General features: G+C 36.2%; 1 protein-coding gene across 1 annotated transcript in view; it reads right to left on the minus strand.

Moving 5' to 3' along the window:
* LOC135073400 (proton-coupled amino acid transporter-like protein CG1139) overlaps positions 1-20,892 on the minus strand; it is a 95,226-nt gene extending 74,334 nt beyond the window's left edge. Inside the window, exons 1-3 of the mRNA XM_063967580.1 lie at positions 20,685-20,892; positions 12,281-12,418; positions 8,291-8,441 (exon numbers count right to left, since the gene is read on the minus strand). Coding sequence (XP_063823650.1) covers positions 8,291-8,441; positions 12,281-12,418; positions 20,685-20,707 — 312 coding nt within the window. The 5' untranslated portion in view covers positions 20,708-20,892. The remainder of the gene's footprint in view (positions 1-8,290; positions 8,442-12,280; positions 12,419-20,684) is intronic.
* Between the last annotated feature and the right edge of the window lie 1,356 nt (positions 20,893-22,248).

Genomic DNA, 22,248 nt, shown 5'->3' on the forward strand with positions numbered 1-22,248 from the left:
AATGCAAGAGCCCATGCGGCCGTCATCGTCAGGGAATATCTTCCGGATGTGAACATCACAGTTATGGACTGGCCAGCCAGAAGCCCAGACATGAACACCATTGAGCACATGTGGGACGAGCTAAAAAGACGTGTTAGGGCTCGTCAGCCAGTTGCCCAGACGATGCAGGAGTTGAAAACTGCCATAGAAGAGGAATGGGAGATGATCCCTCAAAATTTCATAGAGCGGTTGATAAACTCTATGCCTAATCGTATGAGAGCTGTGGTAGATGCCCATGGAGGCAACACGCGTTATTAAATTAAACCTTTATTTGATAAAACATGGTTTTTATTCAAAAATCAATTGCCTTTAACAAGGCGCATATCCGACTTGTTAGGCGTAGCTCCATATCGTATGGTATTCTGAATTCAAATTTATAACAATACGATCGAAAAAGATGGTAAAATGTATCAGGTTTAAAACTGCATTAACAGTTTTTGTTCAATCTAGCAATTATATTTCGGTAGGGGCCATCGAAACCTAAACTAAGGTGGGCCAGTAGATGTGTCCAGAAGTGTATTTATTACGTTCGAGTTCGTAGTAACAACGGTTGGCTAAATTGTGGCCAACAAATAATTATAATAATATGATTAGTTGGTATTGTCTCTATAAGTAAGCTCTAACACTCTATTACGACTGGGTTAAAATAGTCAATTGCTGTTTCTACTAGTATGTACCTATATCTAACTATGGAATGTGAACTTTGACCAATTTTACATAATGTTTCCTTACTTTTCTACATCATCAGTCTCGCGACATTTCCTCTGGTATTTTTATGTTATTTTTTAATATCATAATATGGCTTGTTTTTATGGTTAAGATGTAAGTAGGTACCTTATTTGTAGCAGCTATTATTCTATGATTATTTTGGAGTCGCAGAAGATATTTAGTTACACTAAGCCTTAAAGGACCGATGATAATTCAATGCTATGCGAGTGTCCATGTCTATTGATATTGAATATTGTTGAGCCATTGCCTCCACTGTGGAAATTCCAATTTAGGCTGTGGATAGACGAGCGTGATTTGCGACGGTTTATTGAGACACGTGGGTAATAGAACAAGAGCCAGTGAATATTTTAGTGTATCTGCCAAAGTTACGATTACCCTAACTTTATGATGGTCCAATTTACCTATGTTGGGAGCATTACGTCATCAACATCATCATCATTTCAGCCACAGGACGTCCACTGCTGAACATAGGGCTCCCTTAATGATTTCCATAATGATCAGTTGGTAGCGGCCTGCATCCACCGCCTTCCTGCTACCTTTTGTGAGGTCGTCGATCGACCTTGAGAGATGTGCTGACGAATTTATAAAAAATAATAATGAAGGTCTGGGGTTCACATTCAAGCAGCGCTTACTTTGCGTTCTCGTGTGACTCAAACACGAATGTGTTGGAATTTTTAATTGGGTTTAAATTTCTCGTCTGGCCTCTGCTCTAGAGCGGTTTCACACTACGTCGAATACGAATCCGTGAAAATACGGTCCTGAGCATTCGTTGAACTATTTGTATAGTAGTTTAAGCACTAGGTTCATTCCGTCATCCAATTTCTTTATTATTAAGTTTTCTAGATACCTATTTGACTTGACGAATTGCGATGGGATTCGGGTTGGATGTATTGCAAAACGCCAATGTTGTTCAACACTGAACCATCCCAGCTATGATTTTGAGAGCCCTCTCATCGTTATTACACTCAATATCAAATAAACCGCACCTTCCGCGACGCGAACTTTAAATATTTTCTTCTGACACAATCATGGTGAAGGAAATGTGACTTGAAAAAAGACCTCTCTTTGGGCTCACCTCTGGGATCAATTAGACCAAATTTTATGGTTATAAAACCGAATATTGATCACACGTGTCCTCTTTAACAGATGGATAGCGATTAATCCCAACTTATCAGTTTTATAGCCATAAAAGTTGGCTCGCGCGTAACTACCTATTTTTTGAAGAAGTGTCTCTGAATCCTTTTAAAGATACATTTTTGGGGTAAAATACCTTTCCTTTAATGAAATAAAGTTTAGAACTAGGCTTTTAAATGGTGCCAATATTGGTGGGAAGTGGGGATGCATACATTTGAAAGTGCTTGTCGCGGAAGGTGCGATTTATTTGATGTCGAGTGTAGTTCCGATTTATTAGTTACTAGCTTTCCGCCCGCGGCTTCGCCCGCGTGGAATTTTGTCTGTCACAGAAAAACTTTATCGCGCGCGTCCCTGTTTCAAAAACCGGGATAAAAACTATTCTATGTTCTTTCCCGGGACTCAAACTATCTCTATGCCAAATTTCATCAAAATCGGTTGCGAGGTTTAAGCGGGAAAGCGTAACAGACAGACAGACAGACAGAGTTACTTTCGCATTTATAATATTAGTTGGGATTAGTTCCGATTTTTGCCACTTGACGTTTCAGAATCGTTTGACTTTACTGTCCAGCGCAGCGCAGCTCTCAATTGAAACGAGTGGCGATGGTTTTGCAAAACGATTTATGTTTCGCTCGGAATCTGAAAATCTGAATTGATGTCCAATATTTGTTTTATAAAACAAAAATAGATTCATTTGAACGTTTGTTCGGATAGCTTTACATAAATAAATACCAGGTCATCATGACGTTGATTCACTAATTGCTATCAATATAATTATTGTTCATTACGCATGATTATTTGGAAGGAGCTTTAGTAACTCAATGATTCTTAAAGCGTTAGAATTTTTCATTTTTAAGAAATACGAAATACGCACGAAAAAATATCGTTTTCGTTACGGTATTGTAATCGTATTTACTGTATGGAAAGCAAAACTGAAGACTTGGGTCTTTCAAGTGAAGCTCATAAAGTTCTTTTGTTTCAAAAAGAAGCCTTCTTAGTCTCGTTCCTTATTATAAAGACCGGCTTTGATGACCGTGTGCTAAGGAGAAAAGTACACTTCTTAAATGGAGTACCTGTCTGTTTAAACGAGCCGAAAAAATTAATTTTGGAATAAAATTACGTGCAAACTTATTAATAAGGAAAATATTAGCCAAATTCTGTGAATCAAATATTGGATTATATAGGTAATCGCAGCGATTCTCAGTGATACTTAAGACATCCGAGTCGGACAATTAATGTTATGTTATTTAAAGTTATGTAGGTATTTACATTAAATAAAGATTAAAACATTGTATTTAAGTTACGCCAGTGTTAAATGGATTTAATATTGCACTATTCAATCTCTACTGCCTACATAATAGCGATCAGTTAAGTGACAATCAGTTGGTGATGTATTTATTCATGAAACAATTACTACCCATGAGTCTATGGCTTGATAATGTAGGTATTCTGGCTCAAGAACCACATTGTTATTGTATAGAATCAAGAACAATAGACCATTATAATTACAGAGATAATGGTACTGCAGATCAATATTTTGATACATTAACTAGGGTACAGTCTATATTACAAGCTAAATACTGTGGCCATCCTACGTATGTAATTATACTGTACCCGCTGAAAACCAGTGTTGGACATTATTATTAGGATATTACTGTACTGAGAGAAAAGAAACCGTTTGTCATGTAAAAATATATATACAAAAAGCACTCTTATTTCGATAGTGGAAGTATCAATTAATGTAAGGGACATTTTGGCCAAAATGAGTTATATATACCAACGCATTCAGAATTTTCGGCTCTATCGATTGGTATACTTGAAATGTTGATATCTTTAAAAAAATGTCCCTTACCTTAAACATTTTTAGTCGTCTGAATACGACTTTTGGGGAAACAAATGATTTAAAGGACGTAAATTCCTTTTAATAATACAATTCAGCCCTTACCCTAAACTGTTGGTTTTAACTTATGAACTCATTGAACCTTACTTCATTTAAAACTTTTTGATTTATTATAATTAGGCCCTTACGTTAATATTCATATAGGATATCAATTACTTTTTTTGGTGGTGATATGCATTTAATGCCTCCCACTCCTACTACACTTATGAACACTAAGTTGTCTTGTTTCTATCTTTTTTCTGTTCATTTTTACGCAGTTGGGTATTTGACCGAGGGGCTGAAGGCTCTTCAGAAGCTGTTCAATTCCGTCATCCTCGAAGGAAAAACGCCTACGGTATGGCACAGAAGTGTGGTGACACTCTTCTTCAAAAAAGGCGACAAAACCTTGTTGAAGAATTATAGACCCATCTCACTTCCGAGCCATGTCTACAAGCTGTTTTCGAGAGTCATTACGAATCGTCTCGCTCGTAAGCTCGATGACTTCAAGCCTCTCAATCTCTTAATCGCTTTAGTACACCACATACATACGCCACGGCAGATTATACAGAAGACCGAGGAGTATAGTCAGTCACTTTGCCTGGCGTTTGTGGACTATGAGAAAGCTTCGATCGAGACCTGGGCAGTACCTACTACAGTTTCTCCAACGGTGTCAAATTGACTACCTATATCGATACATCGACATGTTGAAAGGCTTGTACGAAAACGCCACAATGTCGTTCCGTCTCCAGGATCAAGACTCGAAACCAGTTGCAGCAGCAGACAGGGGGAACTGAAAACTCCGAAACTGTTTCTGGACTGGAACGGATTCGGCATAAATATCAACGGTGAGTAAATAACCCACCTTCGATTCGCAAACGATATCATAGCCATGGCTGAGACCGTGGATGATCTAGGCACAATGCACAATGGCCTGAGTGGAGCCTCTCAACAAGGGGGTCTTAAAATGAAACATGGACAAGACAAAATCATGTCAAATGTCCGTGTTGCAGCCACTCCTCTAAAGGTTGGATACTCTACACTCGGCAGTTGTTGACACTTATATATACCTAGTACAAACAGTCCAGTTAGGCTGGTTATAGTGTCACGCGGACCGTCCAGTGCGGATCCGCTTCACACAGCCGATCTGTAAACTTCGAGGAAGCGTTTTAGAGTAATGCGGTCCGCTGGAATCGCTCGCTCTCTATCAGTTCATACAGATTGGCTGTGCGGAGCGATCCGCACTGACGGTCTGCGTGACACTAAAACCAGCCTTAGGTAGGTCTAACTTCGAGGAAGAGGTCAATCGTCGAATCCAACTCGGCTGGCAACGTTCAGGAAGCTTCGTGATATTCTCACGTCTGAAATATCGCACTGTCTCAAGACAAAAGTCTTTGATAACTTATGGATCTGAGACGTGGTCGCTTACTGTGGGCCTCATAAGAAGACTCAAGGTCAAAGGCGATGGAGCGTGCTATGCTCGTAGTGATTGAACCAGAAATGACGTGATCCGCAGGAGAACCAAAGTGACTGACATAGTCCGCAGAATCGCTAAAATCAAGTGGCAGTGGATGGAGCTCGTAGCTTGCAAAGCTGATGGCCGCTGGGGCAGAAAAATTCTTGAGTGGCGACCACGAGCTGGAAGACGTAATGTGCTGCAGACCCCCACTAGGTCGACCGACGATCTGGTGAAGGTTGTAGGAGGTGTCTGGATGCGGGCGGCGCAGGACCGGTTGTTGTGGAAATCCTTGGGGGAAGACCTTTGTCCAGCAGTGGACGTCATTCGGCTAAAATGAACGAACGATGATTGAAAAAAAAAAACCTAACTGCGTAAAAATGAACAGAAAAAGATAGAAACAAGACAACTTGTTTACAAATGAAGACGTAGGCATCATCAGTGACTAAATGTTTTGTTGGTGATGTGTATTTGATGCCTCCAACTGCATTTGTGAACACTAAGTTGTCTTGTTTCTATCTCTTCTCTTCGTTTTGTTAATGAATACTCGAATGCAACCTCTACTTACATCAGGTTTCAATGTTAAAATTGTCAAGTTACAATAATATTACTGTCGTGTTTATTCTTAAATGTACCTTACAACATACATGACATTCCATACTGTGAAATTTCAACATTGTAAGGTACAGTCAAGCTCGTTTTTTTAATGTAAGGGACATGCTATCTTTTAAACTACCCATTTTTCGAAAATTTGGCGTTTATATTATGAAAGAACAGAAAATTCTAAGAAACTTTGCCATAGAAACTATTTAAATCGTAACATCACATAAAAAGATATTGAGGTATAAAGAAAAAAAAAATCGTTTTTTGGCTCTCCTGAAAAGTCGTGTTTTGTCCCTTACAGTAATTGATATTTCCACTATCGATTTCATGAAGCACTTGACTAAAATTGCATGAAGCTATGCATTTATGTTCCCACCACCCACGCGCCATACGGTTTTGGACAAATCGAGTTATACTATTTGCTAAAAAAATTGGCACACTCTATTAAAGAGCTCGTTGTTACTGACGTAACATAAATCTTTTGGAATAAGTACCCTATATATAATATAAAAATGAATCGTAAAATGTGTTGGTAAGCGCATAACTCAACAACGCCAGGACCAATTTTACCAATTCTTTTTTTAAATATTCGCTGAAGTCCAAGGATGGTTTTTACGGCGTGATTTGCAAAATTCAACCCCTAAGGAGGTAAAACGGGGTACACGCGTACGTAGTCGCGGGCGGCCGCTAGTTTTTTCATAAAAATATTAATAATCTCGTGAACGTATTCCCAATATTATAATGTGAGCTTGATAATGTAAGATATTAAAAATAATGAAAAGCTAAACATAAAATACAATAAAACTTTGAGCTTTTTTCTTCATTTAGAAATAATAAATTGCAAAATTCATATAACATTGTTTACTATTTTCTAGATAGTAGCAGGCACCAAGAAATGCAAGGCCTGGAAAGCCATGTATAAAAAGTTGATGGCAGAAAAGAGTGCTGACCCAAAATTCACTGAGCTATTTGATCATCTAAGCAAACGTAAGTAATACAGAGACACAAAGCCACTTCAGATAGTTGCTTCTTGGAAAAAAAATGTTATACGAAAATTCCTATTCCTATTACGGTACTATTATTTGTAAAGGGCTGTTGATGATGATGATGAATCAATCTTGACTCTGAAGAGTCGGTTTGACAATATGAGATAATAATGCCATAGTTTCGAAGTTAGATAATTGTTTTTTAAATTAGGAGGTAGACGACAGATACCTAATTGGCCGTTTGTCCTTGAGACACGATAGTTTTATACAGGCTGTATTGAACTGATATTGCTCGTGAGGTTGTGGATAAATATCGACAACTCAATGACAGGATTGCGAATGAGACACTTAAGACCGCGAAGTTTGTAACTCGCTCTCGCTAGCAGCTATAATATCTATTACTAATATTATGACGCTGAAGAGTTGTTTGTTTGTTTGAATGGGTTAATATCAGGAACTTCTAGTCCAATTTGAAAAAAAATTTTTTGTGTTGTATCTATTTATCGAGTATTGCTTTAGGCTTATAACATTATTATACTATGACTAAGGCTGGTTTTAGTGTCACGCGAACCGACCGGTGCGGACCCGCTCCGCACAGCCAATCTGTATGAACTTCTAGGGGAGCGTTTTAGAGTAATGCGGTCCGGAGGAACCGCTCCGCTCCCTAGCATACAAATCGGCTGTGCGGAGCGATCCGCACTGACAGTCCGTGTGACACTAAAACCAGCCTAAATAGGAACGGAGCAGCAATGAATATTTTTGCAAAATGAAAAAATAAATAAAACAATTTTCACGCACACAAAGTCGAGGCCACAGCTAGTCACTGATAAAATTAATCTGCTTTAATAAAACTTTTTCAGAATTTGGGTCAGAAAAGTGCTCGAGTGGCGATCACGCGGGCCAGAAGACGTAGTGTGGGTAGGCCCCTCACTAGGTGGACCAACGATCTGGTGAGGGCCTGGATGCGGGTAGAGCAGGATCGGTCATCGTAGAAGTCCTCGGGGAAGGCCTTTATAATGGGAATTAAGATTTTCAACAAGTTGCCTAAAGTCAGCTGTTTTTATAATTTAGAAGAATATTTTAATCATTGTTGAAATTCTAAAATAGACAACTTACCTACTTATGTAACATTTTTGTAAATTACATTATTTTCTTTACCTACCTACATAATATTGTACGTCCGAAATGGGCAAAATATTGTTCCTGTGTTAATTATCATCCATGTAACAACAATGTATGCACAGTTTTGACAATACATGACTATCTATCTATCTATCTATCTATCAAAGGACGTTATTTCATCATCATCATTTCAGCCATATGACGTCCACTGCTGAACATAGGCCTCCCCCAATGCTTTCCATATTGATCGATTGGTAGCAGCTGCGTCGAGCGCTTCCCTGCTACCTTTACGATGTCGTCGGTCTTTACGTCATTTGGCTGAAACAAAACGTAATTAATTACACTTACCAGTATATGAACGCAATGCGTCGCGATCACAGCCACAATTATGGTGCCGATCGCTCCGGGAATCAAACCCGTGTTCTTGAAGGCGTAAGGCATGGCCAGTAAGCCTGAGCCGAGCGAGGATTTGAGAAGATGGAAGAACGCACCTGATGTTCTGGAACAAAGAGCGTTTAGTTAGTTAATTATTAACGTTAAAACTTTATATTGTACAAGATCCTATTATTATTTACATTCTATCATTTTCTTATAACCATGGACATAAACTTATTTCAATGTTTCAGTGGGGGCAGATTTTTCTGTTCAGTTTGGTTGGTGGTAGGGCTTGTTCTAAGTCCGCCTGGCTAGCTACCACCATCTTACCTAAGTCTGTCGCCATAACAACAATGTTAACAGCATTATTGTGTTCCGGCAGTTAGAGGTAAGATAGCCAGTTCTTCCGTGGTAGAGGATTCCGGGTGAAGCTCGCATCCACCTTCGGCCTGATCGTCACTTACCATCAGGTGAGATACAGGCCAAAAGCTTCCTCGTTGTGGATAAAAAAAATGTTTTATACTTTATGAACAGCTATTGGTGTCTAACATGGCTTAACTCATGGTCGTAAATGCCTTTATAATTTTTTAGACAACAGTGTTAATTCAAGCTATATTTTATTAGACATTCTGGAAGTTTATCTGGCACTCATGCTGAAGCCTAAGAACTTGCGGTCATAATGGTCTGATTAAGAATACTATGTTTTTCTTATTTATTTAATTTCACGCAAGAAATGCAAAAGATATATTAGGCATTCTCTACCAGCACAGAATAAGTAATAGTATCATGCTACCAGTCAACCATTTGCTGTGAAGTTGACTAAAAATAATGATTTTAGTGTGATTGCAAGTTCAGCATTAAAGTTTATTTATTCATACCCCTATGGCTGATCCCTTAGTAATAGTTTAGTAGCAACGACACGAACAGAGTGGGCGCTTTTTGGCAAAAAAGGAAAAATGCCCAAATAGTTTTTGCTTTCGTATCATTTTTATTCTGCTTACTATGTAAATAGGAATTGTGTGTATTATTTTGGGTAAAATATAGTATCTTATTTTATTCTAATAAAACCGCAACTTTGGTACAGATGGTACAGATTATATATACCCTACGCCTCTTGGCGGGTAATACAATGTTATTAAGGGATCCATTTTAAGCTCTGCGGTAAAACTCCAAGCCGCCTTTTTTGGTTTTTGTAAAAGAGGTTTTACACGGTATTTTTGGATTAGCTGTATTCACACTAGCTTTATTTCATGTTATGCTTTCATTTTAGCACTGCTTAGTAGTGCACTAGCGTTGATTTTGGATTTTACGTTTTTCGGAGTGTCTTAATTTTTTCTACCTACAATATTTAATACGCTTTCTAGTTTCTGAGAATGTCAACACATTCTGCAATATAAAAAGTCATTTAAATTCCATTAAATCAATCCCAATCATATCACTCGAATTCCTCAATAAATTTAAAGGTTTTAACGGCGTGTTCCTTCAAAGGCATAGAATAAAACAGAATTATTAATTGTAAGTAGAGCGTACAAGTAATACATACTAATGAATAAATACATAGTTAGGCTGGATTGCACCACCTAAGTTTTATGGTTAACAGATATTTTCTGTATGGTGTTTGACAGATTTTTGACGTTTGTCAAAGTTAAAGTAAGATGGTGCAACTCAGCCTTAGTGTATTTCCTCGAAAAGAAAAACAAAGTAGCCAAATTGATGTTTCCCAATTTGGGCTCGTTATTTTCGCTTCACGCCAATGTTTCTGCTTGTGTACGGATGTACATTAATATTGTACAATCAAGAACTACATGGGTACCTGTTTTATTCAAGGTTAAATTTTGAAATTAATTATTTTTCATAATAATTATCATCTCAGCCATCTCATTCATTATTTTTACCGGATAAAAACTTGTAAACGAAATATTTCACAGAAAGTATTTGATCCTAATTTATTTTCTTTAAAGATACGAGTGTAGGAGTACTGTTTACAATTACTAGGCAGTTTTTTTTTTGCGAAAATTTAGTTTTTAAGTACTTATTGCAGGTATCAGATGTTCTTTTGGACGTTAGGCCGCCGTGAGTTGATCTCATCTGATGTCAGGTATCTGATACAGTCAGATGCTAAAGTTACGACCCTGATGTTACAATTTATAGTTGTTGCAATTCACGAAGGCGAGTGAGCTTTACATGTGTAGTGGCTCGCTACTGTTCGTTTTCCAAAAGTTTTGATAGACACACAAGTAAAGCTCACTTGTCTTCGTGAGTTACAACGTTGCAAGAACTATAACAGCCTACATCCGTCGATTTAATATCTGATACACTAGGTATTGGAACACTTGTTTACTAGAAACGGCTGCTAGTATGTTTTCATATAAGACAATATTGAGTTACAATGCCTACATCAAGTTTATTTACTCCGACACACGTGGTGATTTAACTATTATTGATATTACAAAATTATTGTTATTAAGATAGCCAATGATGGTGTAGCTATAATACATTTATATTACCAGAGTGGAATCAGGGGTAAACTCTGAAAAACCATTTGAGTAATCTGATGTACCAATCTATCAATCATCTTTCTCACTCTCCTGTGGCAGCATTCCATAGCGAGTGAGTGTGATGGATGGATAGACCCATATCTTTCGATATAGTTACACAAAATAGGTTCTCGTTTTCCGGGAATTGGTGGCGTTTTATCTTCTTCTGAATTATGTGTTGAGCAGGATAACCGATCCATCTGATTTATTAATATTTTGTACAGAATAGGCTCAAAAAATATTTCGTGTACATTTATTGAAAACTGGAGGCTGAAAACATTAAATTTTCGGATAGATCCAGTTAATTCCTAATATTAGTACCGTTGGATAGAGCTTGTGAAGTACTTTCAAGATTAGTAATCAGTTTTTCGATATCTTGTATAGTTTAGAAATAACCGAATGAGATCACTTATCGTTTCCACCCTGTATAGTGCTTACAAATCGTCAAATATTTTGCTCTTAAGGAGCCTCTACAACTACATGTCTCATAATCTTTTTACCCTACCAGCGCTCTTGTTATAACTTTAGCATAATTTCAAGAGGCTTTCATTGTACATAATTTCATGACATACCTATAAGGATTAAAGAGTGAAATTAAAAACGGTACGCTGACTTGACTCATTTAAAACGTCTATACTAGTTAATACTGTTAAGACTAGTTAATGAGGGGTGAATAGAGGTAGCTAGACTTTTAATATACCTGTCTCAGTTATGACTTGGCTTAGCAAATTATCCTGACACTAAATTCTTTTACACTAAAAAAGGGTTTTTTTTTGTTTTAAAAGTTTAAAAAAAAAGTTTACTGCGTTTACTTGTTAAAAATTTCTAGCCTTAAAAGTCGCATTTCAAACTAAATTTTGATTAACTTGAAATAATCGAATTGCCTGAGTGGGAATCGAAGCCACGACCTTTTTGCTTCTGTTTTTAACAAGTGATCGAGTCAATTATGTTAGTGTATTATTAGGATTTTGTTTATCTTTCCCTTTTACATTTCTGAAGAGTGAAACTTGGCAAGCCTCCCGTTCATGGTTTACATTAAAGTGAGGGCTCTTACACATAAACACGATACGACGTCGCGTCGTATCAGGACGTGTCTGTGTGTTTAAGAGCCTAATTCAATCTAGCTAGATTCAGACAGCCGTCTGTTACGATTACATATTTAAGCCGCTAAACTAATTTTGTTGAGTTTTGTTATAATTTTGTCTTGTACTAGCGACCCGCCCCTGCACACACACACAGGTACAATATATTATACTTAAAAACCTTCCTCTTGAATCACTCTTACCTAATTAAAAAAACCGCATCAAAATCCGTTGCGTAGTTTTAAAGATCTAAGCATACATAGGGACAGATAGACAGGAAAGCGACTTTGTTTTATAATATGTAGAGATATTGAAGCCTCATAAAAAACTTATAGAATACTTACGATGTAGGATGTGCCAGTTTTCTGTGCTCAAACGGGTTGTACTCATCCTCCTTTTCGGGTTTGATGTTGTGGATATTGACCAGAGTGATTGTGGACTGCGCCTGCGACGGGGGCTGGCTGTCCTCCATGTTGAGGGCCCTGTAAAAAATATACATTTTCTAACTAATTAATTGTAAGTAAGTGAGTAAACATTTATTTGCTGCACACAAAGTCACATACATAGTTCAACAAGATTACATAATTCAATATTTAACATGCACATTCAAAATAAAAAACAATTAGAAATGAAATAATGTGAGCAGAGTTGCGGCAGCAAAAGGTCTCCGTCTCAGCATGTGTCACAAGCTAATGCCTGATAATTGGACAAACTTGACCTTCACTGGTTGAGTTTTTATTAGCGGTCAAGCTGTAGATCCTGGCTACACAGGAGTTGCAGTGGTGGGAAAGAGAGGTGGGCATAGTCCCGCATTAACTAATTAATTGGCCTCTCCCTAGGTTGTCTAAAGGGATAGCTTCATTGCAATAAGAACGTCTATTCTGTTTTTTCTTTATTGTTTGGTGTTCAATATAGTGTTTTTATTCCTCGTATAAATCCTAGTCCTGTATAATATACCCATACTTGGACTTCTATGGTAAAATTTTGGGTAATAGTCAGGTTAAAATGTAAAAACTAGTAGGTAACACTGGAGTAGCAATGATGGAAAAGGAAGAAGAATAATCGGAAAAAAATACAAATCTTTCTGGGGATCATGTGACAGTTCTAAACCATAATTTTATTTGGCTGCGTTAACCAAAGTGATAGAAGTAAAATAAAGAGGAGCATGATTAAATATTAAGAAATAGCATCATCCTAACCGTAAAACGTTGTATTGTGTAACAATCATCTCCGAAATTGATAACGGCTTTATTGGCGCGCCCGCAATCTCGAGTTGATAAGAAACGAGTGTCAACACCAACTGTTGTAGGGCTTGAAAAGGGAGGGTCTCCTATCGATAAAAGTTATATTATTTACATATTTATGCAATCGTGAACTAAGTGTACTAAAGTATATACCTAACCTAAATGTACATTTTTAGATACCTACTTAAAACTAGCTAGGTATATTAAAAGCAGCAGATAAAATGAGAGAAATGAATATGATTTCGATAATTATAACGATACTTTTTCATACTAAAATAGGAATAAAAAATTATAATATAAAATGTAAAAAATAGGTATTCTCAAGCAACTAAGGTTAGTTCTTATAATCCACATGATAGAAGGAATATAAAATCTGTTGATAAAGTGACAGGTAGTTTTTAGATTTATTGCATTACTTTCTGTAATTTCCAGACATGAGTTATTGCCCAACAAAATTAAAACAAAAAACAATCATTATTTGCCAAATGTTTGTCTCGAAGCGCTGGTAGGGCAAATAATAATGAGACATGTACAGGTTCCTTAAGAGCATTTGATGATTTGTAAGTACTAATTTAATTAGTCTACACAAATAAAGATAATTTTGATTTTGATTAACTTCTAATTTAATGTCGATATACTTTGACTGTCGATTACTCGATAACACTGTGAATACACAGCACTTTCCTAGGGCAGCCATAAACGGTTTTATTCCGGTCCCGTCTACTTAATGTACTCGGACGTTAATCCGGGGGCACTTAAAAGTAACGGCTGTGTAACGATATGCTGGCGACTTGGCACTGCTGGAGAAACCTCGCCCTGATATGTCAATCAAAGTGGAAATAATTAGCTTGCTAAATAAAGTTGTATCTCCTACTAGATGGACTGACGACCGGTCTTACTAGCGTAAATGATACGATATAATTTTCATTCGTTCCAGCCAAATGATGTCATTTGCTGGATAAAGGCCTCCCTCAAGTATTTCCACAGCGACCGCATCTAGGTGCCTTCCGCAACCTTCACCTTGTGGAAGGCCTGCCCACGCAGATATTATTTTATTTCGTGGAATTACGTCGATTCCAGACGATAAATAAGACCATTTAATATGTCGACAACATAAGATTTCTTGCTTGCGCTGGTGAAGGTTGCGAGAAGAACCTAGATGCAGGCTGCGTGGGATTAGGAGATGGGCCCAAAGCGGGTAACTTAAGGTTTGTGTCAATAAAAAAGACGTTACTGCAGTTGCAAAGTTATATATTTTTAATAATTTGTACAAGTATGTATTAAACTTTGTAATAAAAACTAAAAATCACTTCTCTTGTAACAAATCACTTCAAAAATTTAAGAACTAATCAGTCGGTCATTTTACCCGGTTTGCCCGCAGGGGGTGCCCAAAGCGGGTATGGCCCCTGGGGCAAAACGGGTCAAGACTGGGCAAGGCGAGTTACTGACGTTGGCTTTGGCTTTCTTAATGTTAGTTGGGGATATCTCTTTTCAAAGGCTTTACACCAATCTTCTCCAGCAGTTTGACTTTTGAAAGGGTGCGGAATTCTATTGATCTCTGCATATTGATATACGTAAGATAAAAATCCGATTTCATCAGACCAAAATAAAAGATTATCCATGTGAAACAAGACTTCTATCAATTCAGATTCTTGTTCAGCCAAAACAACAAAAAATACCTATGAAACTACCATTTTTGTATCCATATATAATTAGAATAAGAATAAGAAGCGGTTACCCGTTTTACCCATACCCGCTTTGCCCAAAAGATACTTTTTCACGTTTTGTAAAATAATCTCAAAATCTTTATCAGAAATGTTGCTCAAACAATAAGAATTCTACGCTGTTTTAATGCAGAATAATACACAAGTAACAGATTCAACACAACTTTAAACAGAATGAAGTAATTCATATTCACATATCTTGATATATTTTTGTGAAACAGGCAAATAAAAACATTCGCGTCTCGGAGCTCCGCCACGCGTCGCCGATGTTTCGGCCAAACTGATTCGTGTCGAAACAAGTTCACGCGTTGCCACGAAACGCACACATGTGCACAATCGGCTTGTATACTTGAATAACGAAGGCTACCCGCTTTGGGCGGTATACCCGCTTTGGGCTCACCTCCCCTAGTCGTAAAATAAATCCTTTAGTTTGTCCAGCAGTGGACGTCGCGACGACGAAATAACCTTTCACTCACAAAATGTCTGCTCGACGCTTTTGAACCTGTAAATCCCCATGACATAGTAGTCCTGTACGTTAAGCACTAAGCCATTCGGTTGCACCAATGTTTTAAAAACCAGGCTAAGTAATCAAAATCAATATGTACCGTCAGTTTTCTAATTAAAACTTGACATCTAAACATTTCATTATGATTTCCCCTGAGGTTCCCTCCCTGCAGTATAGAATATCGTACGAGAGTGCATTGGTGTTGCTATGTGGGTAAAAATACCCTGCATTCTACAGGACTTCTTGGCAGGAAGGTAAAGTTTGTTGTCATGTGGCAATTTCACCTTAAGTTTTTAGCGATAAACCAAATATACGAGTAAATGTGTTAATTAATTAACCATCATAAATCAATCATCATTAAATGTGTAATCAATTGAATGTTATTCTCTGAAATTAAATATCAATGTACTTGAAAGTGGCTAAATGTGAAACGAAATCGAGCAAAGTCAAAACAGTAATGAAAAAAACATCTGATGCGCTTCCTGCGTCGGATCATCGAGTTATATCGAAATTACACCATTGGGAAACAAAATGGAACTTCTTTCCCGATTCTTCTTACTTCCCTTCTAATTAAAAAAGCATAGCTATCGACTGTGAGAAAATAAGTTGATAACAAATTAAGTCAATCAATGGGCACAAAATTAAAATTACAAGCGAAAAATATTACAATTCCCAGAGTTTTCGTCAGGGCTAGTCAAGATTGCTTTAACTTAAATTGATCTCGTTGGATCTTGTATACGACACATAAGGAGTATTCATAAGTTCTACGAGCTCATTATTTTGCAAGAAAATAACATCATTAAGCTCCCTTTTTAGCCATACCTTGTAATTAATGAGCAAGTATCCATAAAAACTGTTTGAAAGCAGGCTAAAGAGCTTGCACACTAGCGCAACTATCTGCATGCATGCAATAAAATTTTACTGCAAATGATGCGAATTTAATATTGCGAAAAGTAAAAACTGATGGGATTGTGAATATTGCTTTCGAAACAGATCGTAACAGATTGTGTCTGGTAGGTATCCAAAATAAAACAAAATCTCGTGCAAAATTTAAATATTAGAAAAGATACAAATAGGCAAATAGGCATTTATCTAATTTATGTGTCTGAGCTGACCAAATCTCTAGAAATCTTTAGCTCAGATGACAATAATTAATAGTCAAACTCAAAACTCAACTCAAAAAGCATTGATAATATTATTATTATCTAGAAAAAACCCGCTGATTTAGGATAGTAAGTCTATATCTATTTAGACTATAGTAGAATTTTTCACTAAAACCTTTTTTCATAAACAACAAAATGCAATGTTATTGTACCTATGCCCTTATAAACTACTTTTTTCTTTCTAATTACTTTTTATTTTTACAGTGATTGTCACTACATTTTTTTCTTTTTCTAGCACTTAAAACATGTGTGCAAGATACCTTAGATCTTAATAGAGATCTGCTTAGAATATTCATAAGATCTGGGAATTTGTTAGCCTTGCCAGGATTGAATTCAGTTGCAAAGGAATTTAATCAACATCCTGCAACAAACTAGTTTGTAGTTGGTACGAGTAATACTATCTCCGCGTTTCTCGCATTTGTATAGTTTGCTACTTGGGAGTTGCCAACTTCGTCATTGTGGCTAAGTGAAGCCGGTGATACACGTGCAAATTTTAGACAGAAATGTACCTTGTTTGCTCCTTAACGGAATGTGCAAGCAACTGGCGCAATGTGGATCCATTTCAATGCTATTTGCGTCCTTATTTACCTCGAGGCTGACAATAGTGACTAGTTTCTTGCGCTGCTTCTTCTCAGCACTGGCCCACTTATTGTCCTGAAGCAGTGGTAGGGTTAATACTAGGACGTGTATAAGTCCTTTTTAACCCTTTAACGCACACCCTAACTTTTTTTTGAATTCGCTATATTTCTAAGTGGATATATATTCTATAGCGTTATTTATAACAACATGTATTAATAAAATTATCAGAAACTAGATATTTTACGAGAAAATACAAAAAAACTAGTGGTCAGTATACTGACCATTGACCGTTCTGCATCACTAAAATCACCAATATTCATGTGAAATCACTGGCCAGTAAACTGGACACTTATAAAAAAACCGGTTATTTTTATGTAAATTACATATTAAACTAAATAAAATAATTGCGTATTTAGTTATCAATCTTTAATTAGGCTAAAAACATAATATTCAACAAAGTATCAAATAAAATGATTGTATTTCTTCTTCTGAGCCAAAAATAACATGAAAAAAACAAAATTAAAAGTTTTGTCAACTAAAGTAAACATTATATAATAATTTAGAGACAATTTATGTTATAAAATAAAAAAACGTGAATGAAAACTCAATAAACCCAGGATTATTATATACATTATCCACAAATATACATAATTTTGTATGAAAAAATACCTAAACAGTTATAATAATGGGGTATAACTACCGAACCCGTATATTTGGGCTTATTATGTTATTGTATTATAAAAATTAATAATATATTTAGTATAAAACGATATAATTTGTGTGTAAAAATCAAAACATATAAATATGAGACCACCTCAAATTCACATGTGTAATTTCTACACAAGGCTTTTTCAACACACTAGTCTGTTTTTAATTGCAAAAATAACATGTTTATTTTACGGTTTTCGACTATATTTTCACGTGATGATAAAATATATACTATAACATTATTATTTTACTCATCTTCTCTACGAAGATATGTTTTTACATTGAACTACACTCGGAAATATGTATCGTCTGCTTGCAATGGCAGCAAATACTAGTACGGGTGTGCACAGTGGCCAGTTGACAGGCCACCTTAAAAAAGAGCGCGAATTTTTGATTGCGTGCGACGTCCTTAAGCGCTGGCTCGTTTCTAGGCCAGCGTGCTTTATTGGCTATCGTTTATGATCAAAAGGTTCGACATTGTTACAAAAATCATTGAATTATCGGCCGTAAAGTGACTGTCCAGTTTATTGGCCACTTTGTATGGGCCGTCCTATAAAGGGTTAAAGCCTATTTTAGAAATAAATGAGTTTTATGAGTTTTTATGAGTTCTATTTCCAACTAAAAAAAAAATTGACTTGTATAGAAACAAGCAGGCCGCCATCAACCGGTCATTGTGGAAATCATTCTTATTTCTTAATGGTTTTCGGTTGGATAATGCTGTTTTTGTTACGATATGAATAACTAAGGATAAATAGGTAATTTTAACGTGAGAATGTTGCCATGTTATTATCCAAAACTCAATTTGCACAATATCGTACGTTGATGAGCAAAATGTTGTACGATCTACGCGCTTGCCAGATACAGATATGCCAGTGAACGTATCATCATCATCATCATCATTTCAGCCATAGGACGTCCACTGCTGAACATAGGCTTTCCCCAATTAACGTATACCAGAGTAAATAATGCGTATATTTAGGCACAATAGCAGTTGGTGGCTGCTGCAAGGAATTAGTATGCAAAATGTACCTACCAGTTACTGGATGTGTATCACCGCCTTTATGTTAAGTCGACACAGTATTCAATAAAACTTCGTGAGTTGATAAAACATTGTTATTAAGTATAGCACAAAAAACTATGCTGATTGAAATCTCTAAATAAACGAGTAAACAGCACGGACATCGAAAATAAATGGTTGTTAGATCTATTTTTAGGTACAAATAATAATATTACATTTACCTTATGGTTATTACCACTACGTCAAACATATTAGTAAAAATAAAGTGTCTAGTCTACCTACTTTAATATTTCCATTCAGGCATATAAGATTAGATTTTTTTTTGTGTAAGCCTACATAACGTGTACCTGCGTGTGATATTTTTAGGTTCATTATAAATACAGCCCATTTATCATAGGGCTAGACGAGTACCTAAATATTTTAGAAATAAAATACTTTATCGATGGTTCAGTCACATTCAGTTTTTTGCTTTTAAAAATAGAACTGAGGAGTTGTTAAGTACCTATGTCGCATCACAGACGCATAGGTGTGAAATCGCAGGTGTGTAAAACAGCCTTCCTCTAAATCACGTACAAGACAATATGATCTATATTCCACTACGCATAGAGATCAAGATTCAAGGCGTCTTGCAATTGCATTATTATACATACAGTTAACAGCACATCAGACTGTACATTTCTGTGGCAAAATCGACCCTATTTCAACTACTTAAGAGCTTGAGTACATCAACATCGTCGTTTGTTTAAGGTGACACTACGCTTCTTTGAAGTAGCGGGTGGTAGCAGCGACGTTCCCCTTCCTGCAATTTTCTACATTCTCCACTTTTCAAGTGCCCTGGATGTTAAATGGTTACTTATTTTGTTTGAAAGGCATCTCATTATACAAAGCGAGGAATTTTTCAGCATTTTTATCAAGGACTTTAACTCAGAATTATCTGCCTCGAAATATAATATAATCTTATGTAAATTACGTTTTATTACTTGTATTTACATACTTAACAGAATAATTACCATGAATTTAAATGTATAGGCTCAACAACCGATAATAGTTCATTTAACTAAATTGTTTGTCAGTTCTAAGTCCTAACAAGTACCTATTTGAAATATATTTCGGTACCTACTCACTCTTAGACACAAAATTCCCTTTGTTTGAAAACCGTTTCACAAAGCCACTTGTTTTCTATGGAAGTAAATAGTCAACTGTCTGGAGATTCTGGAAGGTTATTTTGGCTATGTTCTCAGAAAGTGCTTGACAAAACAATATCATAAAAGATTGCAGAGATTTCAATAGAGAAAACAAATAAAGTAAATATTATTATTTGTTTTTCTTGTTAGTTGAAATTGTAAAACATTGTAAACTACTCGAATAAGTACTTACTCGTATAACACTTAAAACTACATTAAAATTTCATTCATCATTACCTTGATAAAAAATGATACTATTGTTTACCTGATACTAGTAACGTTTCTACTTTATAACCTTTAAATTAGACATTTTATTACATCCTATGTGCCTCTGTATTCAAAATACTAAAATTAACAAGATTAGCAAAATTCTTCTAGTCTTAAGAATTGGTTAAAAGGCGCATTTTATCTTGATTTCTCGTTGAAAATCTTAATTTTATTTTCGTTTAGCACGCGATGAAACCGTCTATTTCATTTCAAATTTTGTAACAAAAATTTATTGTACAAATAATTCGATGATTGAAATCGCAATCACCTTCATCTCCCATTTAAACCTACAAAATCAACTAAATATTCATTGCGTTCCAAATCACTACAAAAAAACATGGGACTAATCCACCTACCTCATTCTGTTTTCCGGCTTCATAGTTTCCACACACTGTAAACTCCACTTTATTATGTTGTCACAAAGGCACAATGTTGTCCGGATGCAGCGACCATTATTTCTGTGCCGTCAATTTGCACGGCACCGACGAATTGAAGCAAGGAACGTCTGTTATCTTCTGAACGCAATCGTAAAACTAGATTTTCATTACGATGTGCAGTGACCACGCGACTGACCGGACCAGTGCGAGATGTGAAATTACCGCCAATAGTTTTTTAAAAACTTTGTTATCTCGTTCAACTAGTTCAATGAACGTGAAAATACCGTCACTATTTGAAAGTTATGTAAGTAGTTTGAGGTAAATAAAGGAACTATTTGATTAATTTGAATACCTTGTTTATTTTTTTTTGGTCTTCACATTCACCATTCTCTTGCGTAGTTTACAGAATATTTAAATACATACTCAACTATTCCAACCAACGCTACTTCGGACAAAGTCACATAGGCTGGTTTTAGAGTTTATAATCAAAAGCTCATATACGTTTTACCTGTTTATTTCTTAGTAATTAGTTAATTATAAATATCTTTAGTAATTGGAAGTAACTTACCTACCTGGTATTAATATTATTTATCACAGATATCAAATTAATACTGTTTTGAATTTATTTATTATGTTCACTTTTGAAACAAAGTGACGCTTCAGTTAGCTAATTAATCATAAAACAATTTATCGGTTTCGCATTATTATTATAATATTTTACCAAAGCACCATTTTCCAATCAGAAATTCCATAAAGTTATTCGCAGAATTGCTAATAGAGCATTTCGGTAAAATTATAACTATTATATTGCTGAATTGAATATAGAATTCAGCCTGTTGTTAGAGTTTACAAAAGCGTGGATATTGTAGCTCTTAAGATAAACTAGATAAGGCTTATCGTATTCATATTTCTAACTTAACAGAGAACTTATCTTGTTACTGAATTTTATGCATTTTGGATTGTTACAGAGAACTGAAGAAGTAGGTGGTATTGTATTCGATTTTTAATTTGAAAAAAAGATCACGTAATAGTCTAAGTCAGTGGTTCCCAAAGTTGTCTGGGCTACGACTCATCAAATACAAGTTCCCAAACTCGGGACTCACCTATAGGATAATTAGCCGATAACAATATACCTAAATAAAGGACTTTTTAAATTACAATCCGTCCGGGCGGCTGACAGTCGCTCGCTGCCCAGCGCTGCAGCGGTTGGATCGGTAGGGTGGTCTGTCGTTCTACAGGCAGGGCCCACTCAATGTTTGCTCGCGACCCACCACTGGGTCGCGACCCATAGTTTGGGAAACCCTGGTCTAAGTATAATAATAATCTATATTAATAATTAAAAATGTGATACGCGCAAACCACTGAATCGATTTAGATTAAATTTGATGGTTTGAAACCCAGGGAAATCATAGGAAAGGTTTTTCTCGGTTTCTTGAAGTGGAACACGTGCGCGTGTAAGTCTTTCTGTGATAGACCAAACACGCGAGTGAAGGTCTAGACTCTAGAGCGAATGATCGAACTCGGGACAAAGCCCGGAGGCGCC

This window comes from Ostrinia nubilalis, chromosome 7 (assembly GCF_963855985.1).
Source record: "Ostrinia nubilalis chromosome 7, ilOstNubi1.1, whole genome shotgun sequence".
Taxonomy (NCBI): domain Eukaryota; kingdom Metazoa; phylum Arthropoda; class Insecta; order Lepidoptera; family Crambidae; genus Ostrinia; species Ostrinia nubilalis.